The sequence below is a fragment of the Haliotis rubra genome, unplaced genomic scaffold (genome assembly GCF_003918875.1).
Source record: "Haliotis rubra isolate DU_JTF1 unplaced genomic scaffold, ASM391887v1 Scf575, whole genome shotgun sequence".
In the NCBI taxonomy this organism is placed as follows: domain Eukaryota; kingdom Metazoa; phylum Mollusca; class Gastropoda; order Lepetellida; family Haliotidae; genus Haliotis; species Haliotis rubra.
This window is the reverse complement of record NW_025767274.1, coordinates 415,125-436,558: the sequence shown is the minus strand read 5'-3', so window position 1 is coordinate 436,558 and position 21,434 is coordinate 415,125. Positions and strand designations below refer to the sequence as shown.

The window sequence follows — 21,434 nt, the reverse complement described above, 5'->3', positions numbered from 1 at the left end:
TGTTCCACAGTATCCATCACAGCCTCTGGTACTTCTTCCCTTTCCTCTGCTCTTTCATCAGCAACAGTTTCTGTGCGAGCTTCCTCTTGGTCTACCTTATCTTCTTCAATTTTGTCCATGAAAGATTCTGGTACTTCTTCAACTATTTCAGCACGGACAAGTTCCTCCACCACCTCCTCAAATTCTTCTTTGTGGGTGTCCTGTTCCTCTTCAACAGAAGCAATGCTCTCTGTCTTCTCATGTTGTACTGTATCCACAAAAGCTTCTTGCAGTTCTTCCTCTTCTCTTTCTGAAGCAACATGCTTTTCTGTTAGAGATTCTGGTACTTCTTCCTCCACTGTTTCAGCAGGGACAGCTTCCTCCACCACCTCAACTTCTTGTTTGAGGACTTCCTGTTCCTCTCTTGGATGTTCCTCTTCAACAGATGCAATGCTCTCTGCCTTCTCATGTTCAACTGTATCCACAAAAGCTTCTTGTGTTTCTTCCTCTTCCTCCACTTTTTCAACAGGGACAGTTTCCTCCACCTCCCCATCTACTTCTTTGTGGGCTTTCTGCTCTGGGAATGTTTCCTTGGTTACTTCTCTTGGATGTTCCTCTTCAACAGATGCAATGCTCTCTGCCTTCTCATGTTCAACTGTATCCACAAAAGCTTCTTGTGTTTCTTCCTCTTCCTCCACTGTTCAACAGGGACAGTTTCCTCCACCTCCCCATCAAAATGTTTCCTTGGTTACTTCTCTTGGATGTTCCTCTTCAACAGATGCAATGCTCTCTGCCTTCTCATGTTCAACTGTATCCACAAAAGCTTCTTGTGTTTCTTCCTCTTCCTCCACTTTTTCAACAGGGACAGTTTCCTCCACCTCCCCATCTACTTCTTTGTGGGCTTTCTGCTCTGGGAATGTTTCCTTGGTTACTTCTCTTGGATGTTCCTCTTCAACAGATGCAATGCTCTCTGCCTTCTCATGTTCAACTGTATCCACAAAAGCTTCTTGTGTTTCTTCCTCTTCCTCCACTTTTTTCAACAGGGACAGTTTCCTCCACCTCCCCATCTACTTCTTTGTGGGCTTTCTGCTCTGGGAATGTTTCCTTGGTTACTTCTCTTGGATGTTCCTCTTCAACAGATGCAATGCTCTCTGCCTTCTCATGTTCAACTGTATCCATAAAAGCTTCTTGTGTTTCTTCCTCTTCCTCCACTTTTTCAACAGGGACAGTTTCCTCCACCTCCCCATCTACTTCTTTGTGGGCTTTCTGCTCTGGGAATGTTTCCTTGGTTACTTCTCTTGGATGTTCCTCTTCAACAGGAGCAATGCTTTCTGTCTTTTCAAGTTCTACTGATTCTGCTATTTCTTCCTCTTCTCCTTCTGAAGCAAGGGTTTCTGGCATTGCCTCCTCAAATCTTTCCTCCGCTACCACAGCAGGAGCTTCCCGTTCATCAATGGTTTCAGTGAAAGATTCTGACAGTTCATGAACTCCTTGATCAACAGTTTCAGCTACTGCCTTTTCATATGTCTCCTCGACCACAGTTGTGGCAGTTTCCTGCTCAACAGATGTTATCATAGCATCCTGTGCATCGGCATGTTCAGTTTCAACTAAATGAGTTGTTGTTTCTTCAGTGGATTCAATAGTTACTTGTGCGGGTTCCATTTCAGATTCATGAATCATTTCTTGTTCTACTACCTCGACCTCCTCGGTCGCTTTGTCAACAAACATTAGTTCCTGGGTATCAGATGGTGCCTCAGCTTCTTCAGTTTCTGATTCGCTTTCCTCTTCTTTGACGATTACAGCATCAACATCATCCTTTACTTCCAAAACATCAATTACCTCTACTCGTTCTGATGACACCGGCTCAATTACATGTTGTTCAAGTTCTTCTTCAACAATTTTCTCTTCTTCTAGAATCTCAGTTTCTTCTGGAGCTTGCTCAACTACTTCATCCTCAGGCTCATCCCTTGCATATATTTCAGCAGTCTCCTGTTTAAGTTGTACCTCTGATGTGTCAGTTTCAGTTATTGTATATTCCTCAGTAATTGTTTCTTCCACCTTCTCAACAGTTACAAATTCAGTTTCTTTGTCTACAACAGTTTCTGTCACATCAACTGTCTCTTCACAGATTTTCTCGGCTAGCACAGTTTTTGTAACTGTTTCCTGGAATGTTTCTTCTTCCCGCTGAGTCTCTTCTTGGCTTTGCAGTTGCTTAGATACAACATCTTCTTCCACTGCCTGTTCAAAGATTTCCTCAACCTCTTGCTCCGATGCCATTTTCTCTTCTTGCTTATCTATAGACACAATCTCTTCTTCCACAACCTTCTCAAAGGTATCTTGGACATGGTCTTCAACTTTGTCATAAACTTCTTTACTCACTTCTTCAGTAGCAAGTTTTTGCTGAGAATCCTCAAACTGGATCTGTTCTTCCTGGACATCTGTCTCTACATGTTTCAACTCTTCCTGTTCAATTTCTTGACTTTCAACAAAATCAGTTTGAGCATGTTCAAATATTTCACTATCTTCAGCTTGTTCCTCAACTTTCACATCTTTTACCTGTTCCTCATATTCTTGTTTCTCCTGATGTTTCACAACCAATTCAGTTTCGGCCTGTTGAAATTCTTCAATTTCTTCACTTTCAGCATATTCATCTTTTTCAACTGTTCTTGTGTCAGTGTCTATCTTGTCAATCTCCTTGATTTCTACTTGTTCCTCAGCTGGCTCTTTATCAGTAAAAGTAATTTCTGATTCTACAAAGGTGTCTTTGAACTCTTCTTCCTCAAACTGCTCCACAACTTTGTCATCCTTGGAAACTGAACTAACTTCAACCTCTGCTTCCTGGAATGTTTCTTCCTGCTCATCGAAACTAATAACTGCAGCTGTAGTTACTATTTCAGATTCCTGTTGTGCAATATCCTTCACAACCTCTTCCTCTCTTTCCTCTATTTGCTCCACTGCTGGTGCAAATTCTTCCACATATTCCTCTGATTTCACCGGTTGAGATACTTCTTTTGCATCATCTCCTTCCTGCCCTCTCTCTGCCACTTCAACTCCCTCCAAATGTTCTTGTTCAACCTCCTCCTTTATTGGTTCTTTTTCATCATCCTTAGAAAGTTCTTTTTCATCCTGTGCTATCACTTCCCTCTCCTCAATCACCTCATGCACTTCCTCCTGTTCAGTAACTTGGTCCCTTTGAACAGAAACAAAAACTTCTCTGTGGTCCTCTGTGTAAACCTCTTTTGTTGTTTCCTCTGATAAAATATGTTCTTCAGAGTCATAAACAGTTTTCTGGTCCCTTTGGAATTCGAATGAATCCTCTTTGGTTTCTGATATACTTTCATCAGGAATGTCCTCCTGTTCATCAGGTGTTTTTTTGAATAGGTAATGTATCATCTTCGATAGTTTTGGTTGGAGATTCGGCTCTGCCCTCCTCAGTTTCATCAGGTTCTGAAATGTCATCATCAATAATTCTTTCTGTTTCCGTGACAATAATCTTTTCTTTGGTAATAATATCTGTGTCTTCAAGTGCCTCTTTCTCGACATATGTCTCGGACACGTGTTCTGTTTCAACAGTTTCAATCCTCTCCTCTGTTGTGTGTACATGGACGGCAGTGGAAACAGTTTCCGAGGTCTCCCTTGTTACAATCTCACTTACTTCTTCTTGGTATTTGCTTTCTGAAACCTCTTTACCTGCTGCGCACAATCCCATAGCCAATCCAAGGGAAGGAGGCATTAAAAGAAGCAGAGGATGGGATCGTTAGTGAACCTATTGCTGTCTGACAGGACAATAATCATGGTAAATAATCCAAGTATATACTCCTTATTACAGAGATGACAGAGTGAGACAGAAAAAGAAGAAACTTAAATCTGCAGGACAAGTCATACTAAATACACACTGGTTACGACTTGAATCATAATGAATCTACTGATACACATTGCGTCATCTGTAGTGAAATCTAAAACAACGATGTACTTTTGTGTCTTACTGGTCATATGAATACAACATCTCAATTTGGCAATAAAATGGCTTTTACATGGCTTTCTTTAAGAAGCTTACTTAAAAGTATTTTTGCAAGTTGAAACTGAAATTATTTACAAATCTAACTGATTCATTATACTTTCTTACATACAGCACACTGACATAACTCTTCCAAGAGGTCAGTTCAATTCATGTCCCTCTCAAGGCAGAAATTTAAGTTAGAATACAAATGTATGTAGTGTATACTGGATATGTGAGGATAAAATCAATTGTCTAGATTTTAACTTACTGAGAAATACTGAGAAGTAGTCCTCTGAATTTAATGGTGGCATATCCTACTATTTCTTGATACAGGTAAAATGTAAATGTTTTGTTAATGTTGTTTAAATGCTGGTGATCTTAGCATACAATCATTCATGTTCATAATCACTCTTTTCTGTAACCCAAAACTCTTAGCTTTTATTTGCAACTTTTTACAATGTTTACAGACATTGAAATATTTTGACATCATCTTTACTTCTTGTTTCATTTGTGTTCGGGATCAGCGAACATTTCTGTTATGTGCTAGCAAACATGGGGATAAATAAAATGGCTAATCCAAATATGATACATTTCCTACTGGATCATAAATTGGCTTCTAAAGGTTATACTGGTTCTTATACAAGACATGGCAGTGTGTGCACTAGATGAATTCTGAATTCTAGCAAAACTACTTATCAAAAAGAAGGTGTCCAGTCAGAGGCTCTATTCCAGATCTTTCAAAACACTTAAGATAATATCTAATATCATAAAGATGCATTAGATTGATATTTATAAATTATTAGATCTGCATAGTGTAACACAGCCTATAAAACAGTTAAATTTGTTCATAACAAGCTTTGAACAGAAATACTGTCACCCAGGCAACATTACCTCCAATTTCTGAATTCATATGACCAGCAGGCCATGCATGAAAACTAGTTTAATGAAATATGTGACATTTTTTCAACTGAAAGTTACTGAAACATTTTTGAGACAAACTAAAGGCCACAACTGTGGACCAGTGCTATAACAGGTGCACGTCACATGAAGGAAGACAACTGTCCTGAAACAAAGTCAAAACCACAATGTATGATTATTCTACATATCACATCGAACATGGGTACAAAATAAACGGATACTGAAAAGAACAAGACTATATTGATGTGTCGACAACATGCAGATGGTACCTTCTGGTTGGGCCTTCGGTTCCTCACTGGGAGCTGTGTCCACACCTAGATTGAGAGATGTTCAAATGTTAGCTCGATGCATAGGCATTCTGTAAGTCGAGGCAATGGCAGGGACTATGTTTTGTTTGGTTTTTGTCTTCGATGAAATTTTCATTTTTGACGAGAACGTTTTTGCATTATGGATTGTTGGACAATATTGTCAGATAACATAGCTACCAAAAGTTTTATCAGTTGCTAAACGGATTCATTTTATTATAACAATATTGTGTGTAGTGTTATATATCACATGCCTATATTCCTCAGAAAGGTATGCAGTATGTTCATACTTTTGCTCCAGATTCAGACTTCATTCATTTTATATCCAAACTTTGAATATTTGGTAGTTATGTCATTCCAGTCAAATGAGATACACCAAGTGATTAGTTGCCCAAATCAAATGTCCCCAACATTGCCTCTCAAGTCAGTGAGTGCATTTCAGCCGACATGTTCCAAAAATAGGATGAAGTGGGTGTACATCTGCCTAATTCACTATTGTATTCACACGATTCAGTAGAACCTGCATTCTACCATTCAAGTAAAAAGACAAGAGTAAACAAGCAAAAATTTCAAAATAGCAATCAACAAAAAAATGTCCAACAAAGATGGCAATACATTCCTGCAGCCCCATCCCATGCAATCCAGAAGCTCCTGAAGTTTGGATACTTATGAACCACTTGGGTTCCTGATCAGAACCATCATGGTAGTACTGACAGCAGCCTCTATCCCGACTCTGCTGTAGAATTTAGAAGCAGCCATTGCAATCTAAGATTGACTGGCATGCAGTATATACCATTAGCTACATGAGCGTTCTGCATAATGCCACACAAAGCATTTAAAATTCAAATCTACACAATGTGCAATATCGGCATAAGGGACGCTGCTAAACAAAAGTGTTTCCTGGTTCACAATTAAAGATCTTCAGAATCTACGTCTTGGTGGCCTTGAAATCACTGACATTAAGCATATCAAACAGTATTTATGAGCCAGTAAATATTCGCAAATATTTTAAAATGGGAACCAATTTTCATACTGATGATAATTCTGAGCTATGACTGTTTCTGTGCCTTCTCATAAATAAGAATTTGTCTATTTGAATGTAAATACTGCCATGTGAACCAGGTCATAAAACACCTGGTATGATATATAGGCCAACAAAAGCAGTAGCTATAAGCTAGATGTGGCCAGATAAGCCCTGGGGATACATATAGGGATATTCCCTTCAATTTCTCTGCCATACACCCATTCGATTCCGCTGTAATTTTGCAGTACTTTAGCAAAATTGAACAATTCCTTGGGTTCAGATTAAATACAGACATTTTGACAACTTTTGACTGCTTCAGAAAAAAGAATGTTAGTTCCAATACATAATTAAAATGTTAGTTAAAAATTAGAAACTGAAATTCTTCAGGAAAAATTAAGAGGCTTAATGTAATGAAAGTGTCAAATTTGTGTCTGCAATAAAACTGACAGAGAGTAGAAATAATTAACTGTGAAAGCTGAGAAAATTAGCAGAAAGAAATTTCTTAGATTCATCCCAATACAAAGCCATTGGACCAAAGAACTGTGCTTATTGAAGGAGTGCTACTTTGTTACAAAATAATATCCATAAATTTCCTACCCCAAAAGTAACATAACGTGCTACATAGTGGAACTCAAACAACCCATAACCAAATTGTTAAAGAAAAGTTCTCTAACAGATAAAGTTAAACGAAAGGCTGTATATTTCTGAAACAGTCAAAAGTATTGAGATCCACATCCTCCACGGTGTAGGGTCTCGGCTAACCTTTCGAATCAGATTCTTGTACGATTCCGTAGCAAGATATATAATCATCTTCATCAGGAGGGGTGCTGAGATCTTCCGTAATGGTAATGACAGGTGTATCTGGCGCACCATTCTCGAAACTCGCTGAAACAACAAAAATACCAGGGGAGGGTGATAATCCCTCGGTCTTTTAATTTGTATCTACTGACGAAGGCAACTCCCGGATGCAACAAACGTCAGGCAAAATTTGTGAAAACTGCAATTTTCCTCAATCACTTTTTGACTATGACACTACTTTGATAACAGAACAGATAATGTTCTGTTCATGGGGTTGGGGGACAAACAGTAAGAAGACTATCTAAAGCTAAACAAACACTTAAAAGGAGGAAGAACATTGAAAGAGACACATATATGTCTTCAAACATATACTGACGAGCACATGCAAAGGATTTCTTAAAAACTCAACATATTACAACTTAATGTTTGACACAAGCAAAGAAAATCTGAGTCAGTTGTGCTTTGTATTTGTGTAATGTTGTTATTGGTGTATATTTATTTTTGCGTTTATTTTATTGAAATTTTATTTATGCTACTGAAACACATCAAATCTAATATTTATGTTGCTGAATACACAGAATCATTTACATCCTGTGTTTCTGAGGGCACTGTAGAAATGTAACTTTTTTTATAAGGGTTGAAATTATATTTAATCAAATATTGAATCTTTCAAAAGAGAAACTGCTTCCCTGATAACTGGTTAGAGGTTTGTCTATGTTACCATGCAACTCATGACAATAGGATGGCTGTAACTACATACATACACAACTCGTCTTTTCAAACATGGGTTCTAGTCCAAGAAAATATCACAGTGACTCTCATTCCAGCCATGTTAAGTTGAACAAAAATGTGTCAGAAGGTGGTTTCATTTGAACCAAACAATAAACTGTTGTTAGGAAAATGCTTCTCAAGTTGAACAAGTTGTTAGGACACTGGCATGACCATGGCACACGCAAGATGCACAGAAAACAAGCTGTGCCCACCTTCAACCTCAACATGGTCTGGTTGCCATGTCACCTTCTTAACTTGCCGCTTAGCCAAGCCACTGTCAGTCAACTCACGGCACTCTAAAGCCAACAAGAAACAACACTCTGCATTGAAAGCTGGGACCATTGAAGCTGTTGTGTGGAATGGGTGATTCAACTTTGAACACGCCATGCACAACCTTCATTATCACTATGACATTGTTTCTCCTGTAGAATTGATATCAACTTCAACCCTAGTGTCTTCGGTAATGGTGTATGGTGTTGTATCGTTTAGAGGTATGTAAATGCTTCAAGGACAGTCTCAGAATCCTACAATTGTTGACCACCAATCACTATCACATCAGAAATTTCCTATTTCACGTTATATAACATAGTTCATAATACTTGTCATCAATTATATTTTCCATTATATACAACCCTTACCAAATGTGTTAGTTGATGATAAGTAGTTGTCCCACAAACCTCACAATAGTTTACAACATTCAACATGCAGTGCTATAGCTTGACACTATAGAGTTCACTGTATACTGGATTAATATCTCCTTAACCAGAACAATATAAAACATCCTACTGAATAGCCATACAATTCTGGGTTACTTGGTCCGAAGCCAGTATATAATTGGTGAAGCACCACCAAGCGGTGATATATCATGATACATGTCCCTAGCAACCGCCAGCCTACAGCCCCTATTATAAGCAGAATATGTTTCATCACAACGACATAAGCGTTCTTGAGGAACATTAGACCATAAAGCCAAGTAAGCCATCAACATATACTATCTCCTTCACAACCAATCTACTCATAACTCATTGATAATATTCAAACCGAAGCTAGTGAAAACTAAGCAATTGCCATTCACAAGCTGAATCTCTACTAAGTAAAGACAACGACTGCTCAATTTGGCCACTGCAAACACAAATGCTACCAACTGCCCTGTACCTATCCCCCTGAGCTCCACAGCACTTCTGTATTACCTGCTGTCCCATAGCTGTCTGGAGTATCATCCAGGACAGTCCTCTGCTGGAGGATGCCCTTCCTCTCAGTGTCCTCCCTCAGTACCAGGGTGTCCTCCACAATACCACCATGACGAACCTCCTCAAAATGTGCAACTCTTTCTCTGGTCTGGACTGGTACATGACCAGTGCTATCATATGGACCAGATTCTCCTTGCACAAAGGAACCGGGATGGGGACTTGGCGTCACGGCAACTTCTTCCACTCTGCGAGCCTCCTCAGATTCATCAATAGAGCCAGACCTAGATCTGACAGTCCGTTTTTCTTCACTAATGAGGAGTTTCTTTGTAACGACAGTCCCATCATCCAGGATCTCCTGATATTCTTCCATGTCAGCTAATATCTGGCCAGAAAGCTCATCTTCTGAGTCTGTCTCTGAGTCTTGTCCAGCAACAAAAGCGGATACAGTCCCAGGAATAACCTCTTCAATCTCATAGTCTTCCTGCTCAACCGTGCCTGTGTCCTCATCAAAAGACTCCTGATGGGTCTTGATGTGATGCACCATTCTGTTCAATATTACATGCCTCTTAACTGTTTTCCCATCAGGCAGCACATGCTCGACTTCCTCCTCCTCTGTCACACATTTGGGAGGAGCTACGAAAGTCTCGAGCATATTTTCTCTTTTTGTACCAGGAATAACCTCTTCCCGATCATAGAGAGACTTTTCCTCGCTGTCTGTGGACAGGGTCCTAGTAACATGCTTTAAGGATTGCTTTCGGACCATGTGGGTATGATGGACTGTGCCGTCTGGCAAGACCTCCTCAAACTCCTGGATCTCTTCTCTGTCGTGAGCAGGTCCCTCAGACTCGACAAGTTCCATCACACGAGCTCCAACACTCTTACCTTGGTGATGGATCGTGCGATGCTTAACCTTAGTTCCATCAGGAAGAACCTCCTCATACATAGTCTCTTGTGTTGACAGACTAGGATCGAAAACTTGATCGAAAACTGGAAATCAGAGAAAGTGGGGCATTGTGAGAACAAGTAACTAGACTAAACCGCTAGCAATGACAGCTGCCGACTGCACACGTGCTGACCAACACACAGTGACGACTCCTAGTGTCTATACTAGGTTCAAAACGTTACAGGGCGGCGTTCCAACGCTACAGCACAAACCACACTGTTAGCAGCTATTGCAAACCCTGCTGTAAGAAACCCAAGGAAACCCGAGGAAACCAGGGACCTGGATTATGGGGACGCCAAGGACAGATCGGGAAGGAGGGAGAATTGGGAGGTACTGCTGGATCTTGGGGGAGCCACCACCAAAGCAAAGCATATACAAGGCTATTATACATGTCAAGGTATGAGCGTGGTTAGTTTGTCAAACCAAATCTATTCCTAAATGATTTAGTATATAAGTATAGTTAGTTAAAGCACTGGTTTGCTGTTGTCATGAGTAAAAACCGCTTCAATATATTTCAAAGTTTGAAAACTTGTTGTGTAAGTGGTAATGTATAGAACGTAACCACTCAGATTGGTAAACAAGAATAAGATTGTCATGGAAACCATCTCCACAGCAGGGTGACAACAGCAGACAGCTTCTACTCATGGAGTAGATGTCAAACTCTACGGTGTTAGTAAAAACATAAAGCATGCAAACTTTGGTGAACTTTGTTCTAGCAAATCTTATTGTGAGGCAGTGTTTAATTTAATAATTTACCATCTTCTCAAGCAAAAGCCTATTCTGAAGCATTTCAACAACAGTTGTGCTTGCTAGTCAAAACATCACTAATTATCAACAAGAATACATTTATCAAACTTACAACGTTAACAAGCTCAAGCTACAGCAAAACTAGAAATCTAGAGTTCAGATCAATACTTTTTAGTACTGATCTCTGTAAAAAAGGAAAATAAAACAAAAATCAAAGATATTTACCAAAGACAAAATCTCCCTGGTGCGCAGTGATTAACATGGAAACGCCTGTTTTTTTTATCTGATGCTAAATGATCAGACTCTATGATGACAATGTCAAGTGATATGTTATAGTTATACAGTAAATGGCATATCAGTTCAGCAGGGTAGGTTGTATGGTTTGTTAAAGCCCAATGTTATCCCATAGGTGAGGGATTTGTGGGTAGTACAAGGTGCTGTTTGGTCTTAGGCTTGGATGGTTAAAGGCTTGAAGCACTTGGTAAGGGTTTGGTGGAATTCAAAATACTTAATTACCTGAACGGTGATGAAACGACTTTTCCTATTCTTCACAAATCTCCATTTGGGTGTTGGCTTGTTTTCATCTTTGTTAACATTTCTTGGTTGACATATAGTGTGGTGAAATATGTAGTCTCCATGGCAACACTAACTTTTCCTTTGGATATTGTATCCCTCAAATACATGAATTGCCCTGCCATCAAGCTTTTGTTATAGATGTTCAATAATAACATGTACTTGCAAAACAAGCTGTAATTTGTTATTGTCAAACTGACTGAAATAAATTTTCCCTTAAAACTGTGCATGTATGTAACATACTAACCAACAAAGACAATGAAAAAATAGTTGAATAAAAAAAATAATCGTCAATGTACCACAAACATTTTTGTACTGAAATCTGCAGATACAAAAAACAAAACAAAAACCTAAAATGATTCCATGCATAACATTATTGTGTTTTTGTGTTGCTACAAATGTGTGTCATGTTTTCAATGATATGACGATGATGCTGATGAGTAATATAACAAAGGCAAAGTAGATCATACGGAAATATAATGACACTGCATAAACAAAACATGACCGGCATGCAAACAGCTTGGCCCATGCTACAGAAATGAGGAACTCAAGATATGTCCTCAAGTCGTAGGGAGTATGATGTGTGGCCATAAAAATATGCTTACACAAACATGTCATGTTAGGGGTTAGATATCACTCAAAACCTTCTTTCTGCCATGAACTAATAAAATAAACCTGTGTAACCCTAGCATGAGCCACACTTCTTCCAAAAGCTGAATGTGACGACACAATGATATATTGGGTATCATATTTTGATTACTGAAAATGTGTGGGTTATGATACATGTGTCCAAATGGTGGTTGGGTCCTTCCGATATCATCACGGTCAACTTTTGAGAGTAGAGTGCTCGATTCCTCATGAAGCCTTGTATAGTTTTCTATGTAAGTATCCCTGATTGTGCCTGGCAGTGCTGACTCTGGTCAGTGTTTAAGTACCTTGAGTAGATTCTCCTGATGCCTCTTCATCATAGTACTGTTGGGTTGTCGTAATCAGTTGGACTCCAGTCATACCAGTAAGGACATCAGGTTTTCTTGAGAGCTGCTCAGGTTGTGTTCCTGCTACAGCAACCTCAGGCTGTTGTTCTTTGATCTTAATGTCATGATCCTCTGTTGCAGGGAATACGGGCTGTGTTCCAGCAAAAGAGACCTCAGGTTGTGTTCCTGCTACAGCAACCTCAGGCTGTTGTTCTTTGATCTTAATGTCATGATCCTCTGTTGCAGGGAATACGGGCTGTGTTCCAGCAAAAGAGACCTCAGGTTGTTTTGTTGTGACAGTGACCTCAGGTTCTTGTCCTTCAACAGTGACCTCAGGTTCTTGTCCTTCAACAGTGACCTCAGGTTCTCCTGTGGCAAACAGCCCCAGTTGTTCTGGGGTAATGACCTCAGACTGAGGACCTGTGGCAAAGACCTCTGACTGTTGTTTAATGGCAAAGACACTGGGCTGTTGTCCTGAGGTAATGACCTCTGGCTCTTTTCCTGTGGTAACAACCACAGACTGTTTTCCAATGGGGATGACCTCTGGCTGTTGTTCTGTTGCCGAGACCAGTGGCTCTTTTCCAGAGGTAACAACCTCAGGCTGTCGTCCTGTGGCAGTGATTCCAGGCTCCTGTTCTGTGACATCAGGTTGTCCCGTGATACTGTAGGGAATTGAGTAGGTAGGACTGGTTGCTTTCTTCTCAGTAGCAGTTTCCTCAACTATGTATTCTTCTCTACGGTCAACAAATTCATCAAACCTAGGGTCATAGTCATACATAGGTGATTCTTTGTCAGTAACTCTGTCCTCTGCAACAAATCCTGCTGGCATTTGAGGCTCAGGGACAGAGGATGGGCCATCATGGTATGAGCCATCAGATGTTGGACTGATGATCTGTTCTGCTGCTTCTGGATAGGGCTCAGGTTCCAGCGACATTGGGCCACCTGGAGGCAGGCTAGCAACTCTGTCAGTATGAGCAGCCTCCATCTTTGTTTCTGAGTCTGGAAATCGGACTCGATCATCTGCACGATCCATCTGTGGCCTGTACTGATCATCATCAGCCTCTGATCTCTGTCTCTCTTGTTCATCAAGTTCCTGACGCTCTAGCTCATCTTCATCTTCCCTCTGTCGGCGCAGCTGATCTACTTCATCCAGATCAGCAGCTCTCTCTTTCTCTAGTTTCCGTTGTCGTTCTTCTTCAAGCTCTTTGTCCTTCTCCGCATCTTTTTGTTCATGTCTTGCAGCTTCTTCTTGTTTGAGCTGCTCAGCTTCTTTCAGGCGTTGTCTTTCTGCTTCTTGGTCCCTGAGCCTGTCAGCATCCAACTCTGCTTGTCTCAACCTCTCTGCTTCAATTTCTTGTTGTCTTAAGCGTTCATCTTCTAATCTTTTCTTCTCGGCTTCTGCCTCTTGTGTCCGTCGCTCATCATCAGCCTTTTGTTGTTGTGCTCGTTCCTCTGCTTCTTGTCGATACTGTTCAGCCTGTTTTCTGTGGAGTTCAGCTTCCTCTTCCTGTCGTTGACGACGTAACTGTTCCTCAGCTTCTTTTTGCTTGAGCCACTCAGCTTGTTCTGAAATTTGCAGGATGTTATCGTATACCAAGCATTGAGAGACTTACGGACATCTTAGATTGAGGCAGGCTGTATTTCTAGAGGCAGACAGAAGGCAAACCATGCAGACACACAGCAGAAGAGTAGTCACTCGGCAGTACTAGTACAAGCAGCTGGACCAACTGGAGCCATGCAAAGATGTCATCCAGCGTGGCTCAAACTAGGCCAAGGCAGGCAAAACAGTTGTGGTCTACACAATGTATGTGAAACAAAGTCATTAGTAAGACTAACTAGTAATGAAATGAAATATCACAACTTGAACAGTGGTTACACGTTGTGTGTGTGTTGCTGGCAGCATTTCAACCCTTGTATTCTCACCTACAGTAAGTGCCCTAATTCAACAGTTTTAACAGTAGAGGAAAGAAGTTTTTAGCATCAGAAGAAAAACTATATATGCAAAAGAGTGCTATCTAAGGATAAACAGCATGTTTCTAGCATGAATTTGCAATGCAGAAATAGTAAGAATCAAGGGTTAGGAAATGATCCAAGCACAAAGCATACAAGCCAGTTTAAGCAGTATCAAATAAAACATACTATCTAATGATGAGGAAAATGAGAAAGTCTTATCATTCATGGGGTAATGTTACCTCTAACAGAGCAGTGTTGGGCAACAACTGGTTAATAGTGTGAATTTACCAGCATTACTCCATCAGTCCATGTCATGTTCCAGTCCAGTAGAACTCTCTTATAAAACAATGCTCCTCCTTCAGTTGCAAGGCAGAATATTTCAAACTGAATATTTTTGTTTTTGTAAAAGGACAATGCTGCACAAATAACATGTTTTGTTCAGGTATGTCACAGACACTTGGCTTGGATGCTTTGGCATGTGTAACCTATTTTTTTGGCATGATTATAAAAAATGTTGAGCAACATGCGCTTGAGGGAAAGCAATACAAACACAGTTCATGCAGTAATGGAGATGATGGGATGACGGCCAAATGTAGTTTTCCAGAATCAGAATCCAGTAACACCTCAAATCACAGCACAGCAAGCACAATGTTGAGAAACAAACTCCCCAAAAGTCAGTTTATATGATTGTTTTTACCACTTTAAAAAATGCCGTTATGTTAATATTAAATGAGAACATTTTGTACACTGGAAAACTAAACTTGACTTGTAATGAAGAAAATGAGATGAATAAAGATACGATGTATTGTTATCATATGATGTTTTAAGTCATGAATAATATCTTGTAGATATCATGTGTTCATTACATTATCACCCTCTGTTAGTACAGCGTTTACAATGAAGATTCCCTTTCAGGTGTTGTAAATATTTCTTATTGCCTCATAACCAATCCATAGACCAATCACAAAGTCATTTAACCCTTGAAGTTGGCACCTTGTGGTGATTCGGTCAGTCGTGTATTTTTATTCTCCTGGCCTCTGAGTGATGGTTTACAGAACAAAATTCACCAAATCGAAAACGAAATTGAAAATAAAAAATACTAATAATAACAAAGAATACCACAACCAAGTAACTACATGATGGAGACATTTATTCAATGACAACAAAGTATGACAATATAGACGAAGCGATATGGCAGTGAGATAAGCTAAAACATCATGTAAATATTGAAATCAAGCAAATGTTAAAGAGTAATAAATAGCAAAATTATGTCAGAAATTCTTTTGCGGAAAATGAATTAATCAAAAGTGGATAGACACTAAATACAATTAAAGTGATACATATGATATCTACGTTTTAATCTAAAGTTTCAGAAATGAGTGCTTAATGCCAAAAGTCATTTTCTTAAATCTAGTTCGTGCTTTCTTAACAGCATTGCTGATAGAGAAATTAACATAAAAACAATCAAAAGTCACAACCTCATATGCAAATATTCATCAAAGTCAACAAATTGCACTTGCTCGTTAGGATAACATTACAAATATCAGAGGAAGTAAAATCCAATGAGCTAAGAGAACATAAATTGCACTTTTCACTATTGACAAAACATGTCAAATTAAATAATGCTTGGCATTTTTCATAGGTCTCCCAAGGCCAAATGATCATGTATAGACATATAACAAGATTAGAAAACAATTTTGCTAAGGAAGAATAAATGGATTGTGGAATAACAATTTTGAATTAAGTGCAAAATTTTCTCTTGTCTCATACAGTCTGAAGAACCTCATTTCAACCAACACTGAGGAAGAAACACTCTGAAACTCTGAAATGTATTTTAGAATGTGGTTGTAATGTCCATGAGTAGTTGTAAAATTTAAATTGATTCTCAGGTACAAAGTGATTTCTTCCTCAGTTTCTACCAACCCATAAACCTGATGACAAATATCAGCAATATCAGAATTGACAAAATAAACTTAAAATAGCGCAATATCCATAGTATAATCATAGCTATGAAAATATTCTTGCATAATTGAAATCAATCAAAACATGCACATGTGTAAAATTGTGAAATGAAAATGTTTGACGGGTGCGGAATAGTGCTGAACCAACCATGCTTCATCCCTGGCACTGTCAGATAGCGGAACACGATGGCCAGGAAACAGTTAACGCGCAGAGTTTCTTAAAACATGCAATAATCTGGCAAGCTGAAATATCCTGAAAGTATTGGCCAAGCAGATACTTAGGCATGTACAGTTACTTGCTATAAAACTTGCTTACAGTACAGCAAGCTGAGAGAGACTCCATCGCGACAAAACCGAATCCTGCTATATAAGCATTTAAATAATTCTCTGTTCATGAGATTCTTCAGGGATATATTAAAACATAATAATTGGCTATTGTTCTCTTGTAGCATGCTACACTCTGCGCTAATCATGTGGCTCAAAAGCCTGTCATGGATTGGCATGGCACACAGTATTCGACTACACACCAGACTCTGATTGGTCAGCTCCTTCAGCCTCGGCAGCCAATCGTGCAGCAGCTTGCTCAACATTGGAGTAAGGAGTTATTCTTTCTTCTGAAAAACATAAGAAAGCTTCTGTGTGAATTTAGTGCCATTTTTAACAATGTGACCCAGAATTAATTTACTTTATATATTTACAAATGCATTTATTTTTCTCTTCTGGGTCTTTAACCTTTCAGCAAAAAATATTGTTCCATTAAAAAGACTCGAGAAAAAGTGATATTGATTTTGACCCTTATTATCATAAAACACAACTTCACAAAATATATGGAATATACAATGAGAAAGTGTAATTCCAAATATAACATAGTATGTTTCACAAAATATACAAAACCATAGTTTAAATAAGGAGGCAACCCTGGTGATATATATCAAATTTGACTGCTCTCTCAACTTACAAAATTGGGTAATTTGACACCTTATGTATATCTGATTACATGAATACTAATAATTTTAACATTTTACAACACCCTTTCAAAATCTGAAAAATTTACTTAATGACAATGCATTTTCATCATTACAAATCAGCTGAATGAAAGAAATGAAATTCATATCAAAATAGAAACTTCAGTCATGACACAAGTGATTGGTGGTGTGCAAGTTAATGGTCCAAGCTGGAAAGAGTAAACCTGAAATATAATGGATTAATGTGTATGGCACCAGAACATGGTAGGGTGATACTGGCAGAATATCACAGGTAATATAACTGTATATCACACAGAACATGGTAGGGTGATACTGGCAGAATATGACAGGTAATATAACTGTATATCACACAGAACATGGTAGGGTGATACTGGCAGAATATCACAGGTAATATAACTGTATATCACACAGAACATGGTAGGGTGATACTGGCAGAATATGACAGGTAATATAACTGTATATCACACAGAACATGGTAGGGTGATACTGGCAGAATATGACAGGTAATATAACTGTATATCACACAGAACACACAGTGCAGCACACACTGCAGCAAACCATGCAAATAGCATGCACATAGTCATTATACAGTGAGGTCACAGTATACTATAAAACAAACAAAAGTATTTACCCTGTATTTCCTTTAATATACACCAGTATCATTAAACAGGGGGAATCAGCTAAAACCGGTACCATTGCTACACATTTTCAAAAGATGTTTTGAATATGTAAAGCCAGAAGATATCAGCCTTGCTTGTCCAAAGACACATACTTTCCTGGGTGTAAAAGGCAACACCTCCCCCCCCTAACAAAAGTATGAGAATGAATCATTGAATATCTCTATGACATCAAAGAAAACATTAACATGAGCTTCTTTAGACACATGCGAAGGAACTGTCCGATGCAATAACAATCTATGTTTACACATGGGAGTTACAACCTAGCATTAAAAGCATGAATATAGTTCTGGGCATTAATTGAAGGAAATACAGTGTTAGTCCGTGAAGGTCAAATGTCTTGATTCCACAGGAACGTGCATTGTTGCACAGTGTGAAAGGAAACTAAACCTGTATTCATGCATGCTTGGGTCCACTGATAAGGCAAGCATCCTGAAAACAAAACTCCCAAGGAAGAAGTACCGCTGTTCTTGTTAAACATAATGCACAAGAGGCTAAAGCAGGTGAAATAGCAGCAATGGTTTTACGTGGGCAAAATAAATCCAGACTTCTATTTAGAATTATAAAGACTGAAACATCTTATTTGCAAAACAACTGAAGGAGGCGAAAAATAAACACTTTGAGAATGAGGTGACGGAAATCGTTACGTGTAGGGACAAAATTGATCTGACGACAATTGGCTACCTTTGATCACCTCTGTACGTTCAGAGGTGCCCTGTGGAGTTATGGTGGTCACTTTACGAATTGTTTTCCAAGTTTCCCCATCTTCAGAAATCTGGAAAATCTCCTCAATTTCTGTGACCTCATCTTGACGTTCCTCATCTTCAACGAAATGGCGCGCTCCTCAACTGATCACGCAGCAGTGGGTAAAACAAACACTCAGATTTGCCAATGGGAATTGGGTGTTGAGAAATAAACGTGACAAACCACACAAAAGGGAAAATAAAATACGGCTAGTATCACCAAGCTGTATCCATCGTGCTGAAGATCCCCTAATCCTTCATGTCCTGCCTGTCATTCACACTCATTAACATGTAGCACTGACTGAGTTTGTTTTACGCCGCATTTAGCAATATTCCAGCAACATCAAGGCAGGGGACCTGAAATGGGCTTCACACATTGTACCCATGTGGGGATTCGAACCCGGGTCTTCGGCTTGACGAGCCAACGCTTTAACCACTAGGCTACCCCACCGCCCCTTAACATATAGCAAGAAGTGGAACATCATCGGGAGGTTTCAAAACTTTCCATATTGCTATTGACCACAATGCGTTATGAAGTCAAAGCAGTGTGTTTTGGATATCTTAATATTTTGGTTTTCAGAGTTTTGAAATGTAGGACCAACAGACTGAAAAAATGCTATTCTAAAGGACATTTGTACAATTCTATCTTTTGAGACACTGTAAATGGTTCACAGAGAGTTATTTTGGATTCCAAACTATGTGCCCTTGGCAGGCAAATTGGGAAAACACATCATCTTTTAGATATTGAGATTTTCTTACAAGTTCTTCTTTTCAGAGGTAGGTTAAATTGTGTTCAATGTAAAATAAGACTAAAAGAATCGTCTAAGCAGATCTAGATAAATCCCACCTTCATTCACCAAATAGTACTGACTTTCTAACAAAATAGATACTTTCTTCTGACATGCTTCATCATATAGCACACTAGTCAAAAACTTCATGTCATTAAAGTACAACGTAATACAAATCATGATTAGTATCTGTACAAGTGTACTAATAAATCAGTGTGGAAAAACATTCTCTTTCTGGAATGGCATGAAGATGGCCTAATGTAGGCATATATATCAATTAAACCCAGTTAACCCTTCAGCCAGATACAAGTGAGTGAGTTAGTGAGTTTAGTTTTACGTCGCTTTTAGCAATATTCCAGCAATATCAAGGCGGTGGACACAAGAAATCGGCTTCTTCGCATTGTACCCATGTGGGGAATTGAACCTGGATCTTCGATGTGACGAGCAAACGCCTTAGTTACTAGGCTACCTCACCTCCCCGCCAGATACAAGGCTATATATACCAACTCAACATGCCAATATATTTTGCATTCACGTTACATTAGCTGATTGGTCAGTTCGGCCATCTTCAGTAGGCATTCCAGAAACTGTATTAACACGGTAATGTTTCACAGCTATACACTGATAAATGGCTGTCATGCCTGTTGTGCAAACTAATACATATTGTTAATGATGTGCAAAAAAACAAATTGATAATGATCTTACCACATAACCAATAAATAAACCTGGTCATGTTGCAAAATAAATAGAATGGAAATGAACACAGTTGTCTTGTCCATTACATTCAGAAATGTAGAATATCACACAAGAGATGTAGACAGTGAGAAAAGAACGTAAGGATTTGTTATGGAAATAGGTGCTTATAATATAAGGTGCAGGTTCATCCTCGGTCATAATCACTTATTTTATTTGAATGTACTATTTTTTTTTTATATATATTTTTTTCATAGAGAATGAAATACCTTGAACTCAACCCCATAAAAATGTGTTTTTCAGTTAATGCAAAATTGCAGACCTGTACTGCTCCACCATCAGATATATAGTTTTGGGACAACGGTATACAATATAATCAGCAATAGTCTGTAACTTTCATTCTTGCTGAGATTGTTACTGCAAAAGTCATTGAATGACTTTTAGAATTGATTGATATGAAGCAGGAATAATTTATGGGTGTTAGCTTCTGTAATATGAGTGAGTGAATATGGTTTTATGCCGCTGTTAGCAATATTCCAGCAACATCAAGGCATGGAACACCAGAAATGGGCTTCACACATTGTACCCATGTGGGGAATCAAACCCCAGGTGTTCAGCATGACGAATGGACACTTTAACCATTAGGCTACCCCACCTCCCTCCTGTAATATGAGGAATATGGCATGTTGGAATATATTATCTGCTTTGGTTTAAAGGAACCTCACATAGGTGTGAATCAGGACTGTATTTAAAAATCAGAGGATTGTGGATTAAAAGTAAAGCAGTACATAGATATGATTTTGCAGAACAGTTTCAGATAAAAGATGTTCTAAAACACCCCAAATTTTATACATTGCCATTTTCAACAAATAAGGGACAGTAGAGCCTGTTGTACATACACATGCATAGAGGTGACCCCCTTGGTACCAAGACACATTCACAGCCCATGTCTATCTTATGAACTGTGACGAATATATATTGTTCAGATATATAAAGATCTGTCATGCAGAACCTGCAGATGAACTCTGTATGTTTTTGAATCAATTTCTCCTTGAATTTCACTTCAAAAAGTAATATTTAAACTGAATTTACAGAAAAGTTGTAATAAACCCGGTCATAATTCATTACTGAGAATAAACAGATAAAATTAATATTTTCAGATGAAATATTGTTATTATAACTGTCCAAAATCAAGATATTTCATACATTAAATCTTCAGTGTGTGAAAATAATCAGAATTGTACATGCGCCAATGTGAATGATGAAAAAGTGCATTTTCTACGAAATATCTCATAAGTGAATATGAAGTAAGATTAGTCTGCAGCTTCCTATAGATATATCTTAAACACATGCAAGACTACAGATACAGAACTAGGGCTATACTTGGTCACTGACGACAGAAAGATAGCAA

The 21,434-nt window shown here is 38.7% G+C and overlaps 1 protein-coding gene across 1 annotated transcript in view; it reads right to left on the bottom strand.

Annotated features, from left to right (window-relative positions):
• Positions 1–21,434, bottom strand: part of LOC124254561 (ankyrin-2-like) — a 101,179-nt gene that overhangs the window by 14,641 nt on the left and 65,104 nt on the right. The window contains 2 exon segments of the mRNA XM_046688386.1: positions 13,448–13,788; positions 16,664–16,750. Coding sequence (XP_046544342.1) covers positions 13,448–13,788; positions 16,664–16,750 — 428 coding nt within the window.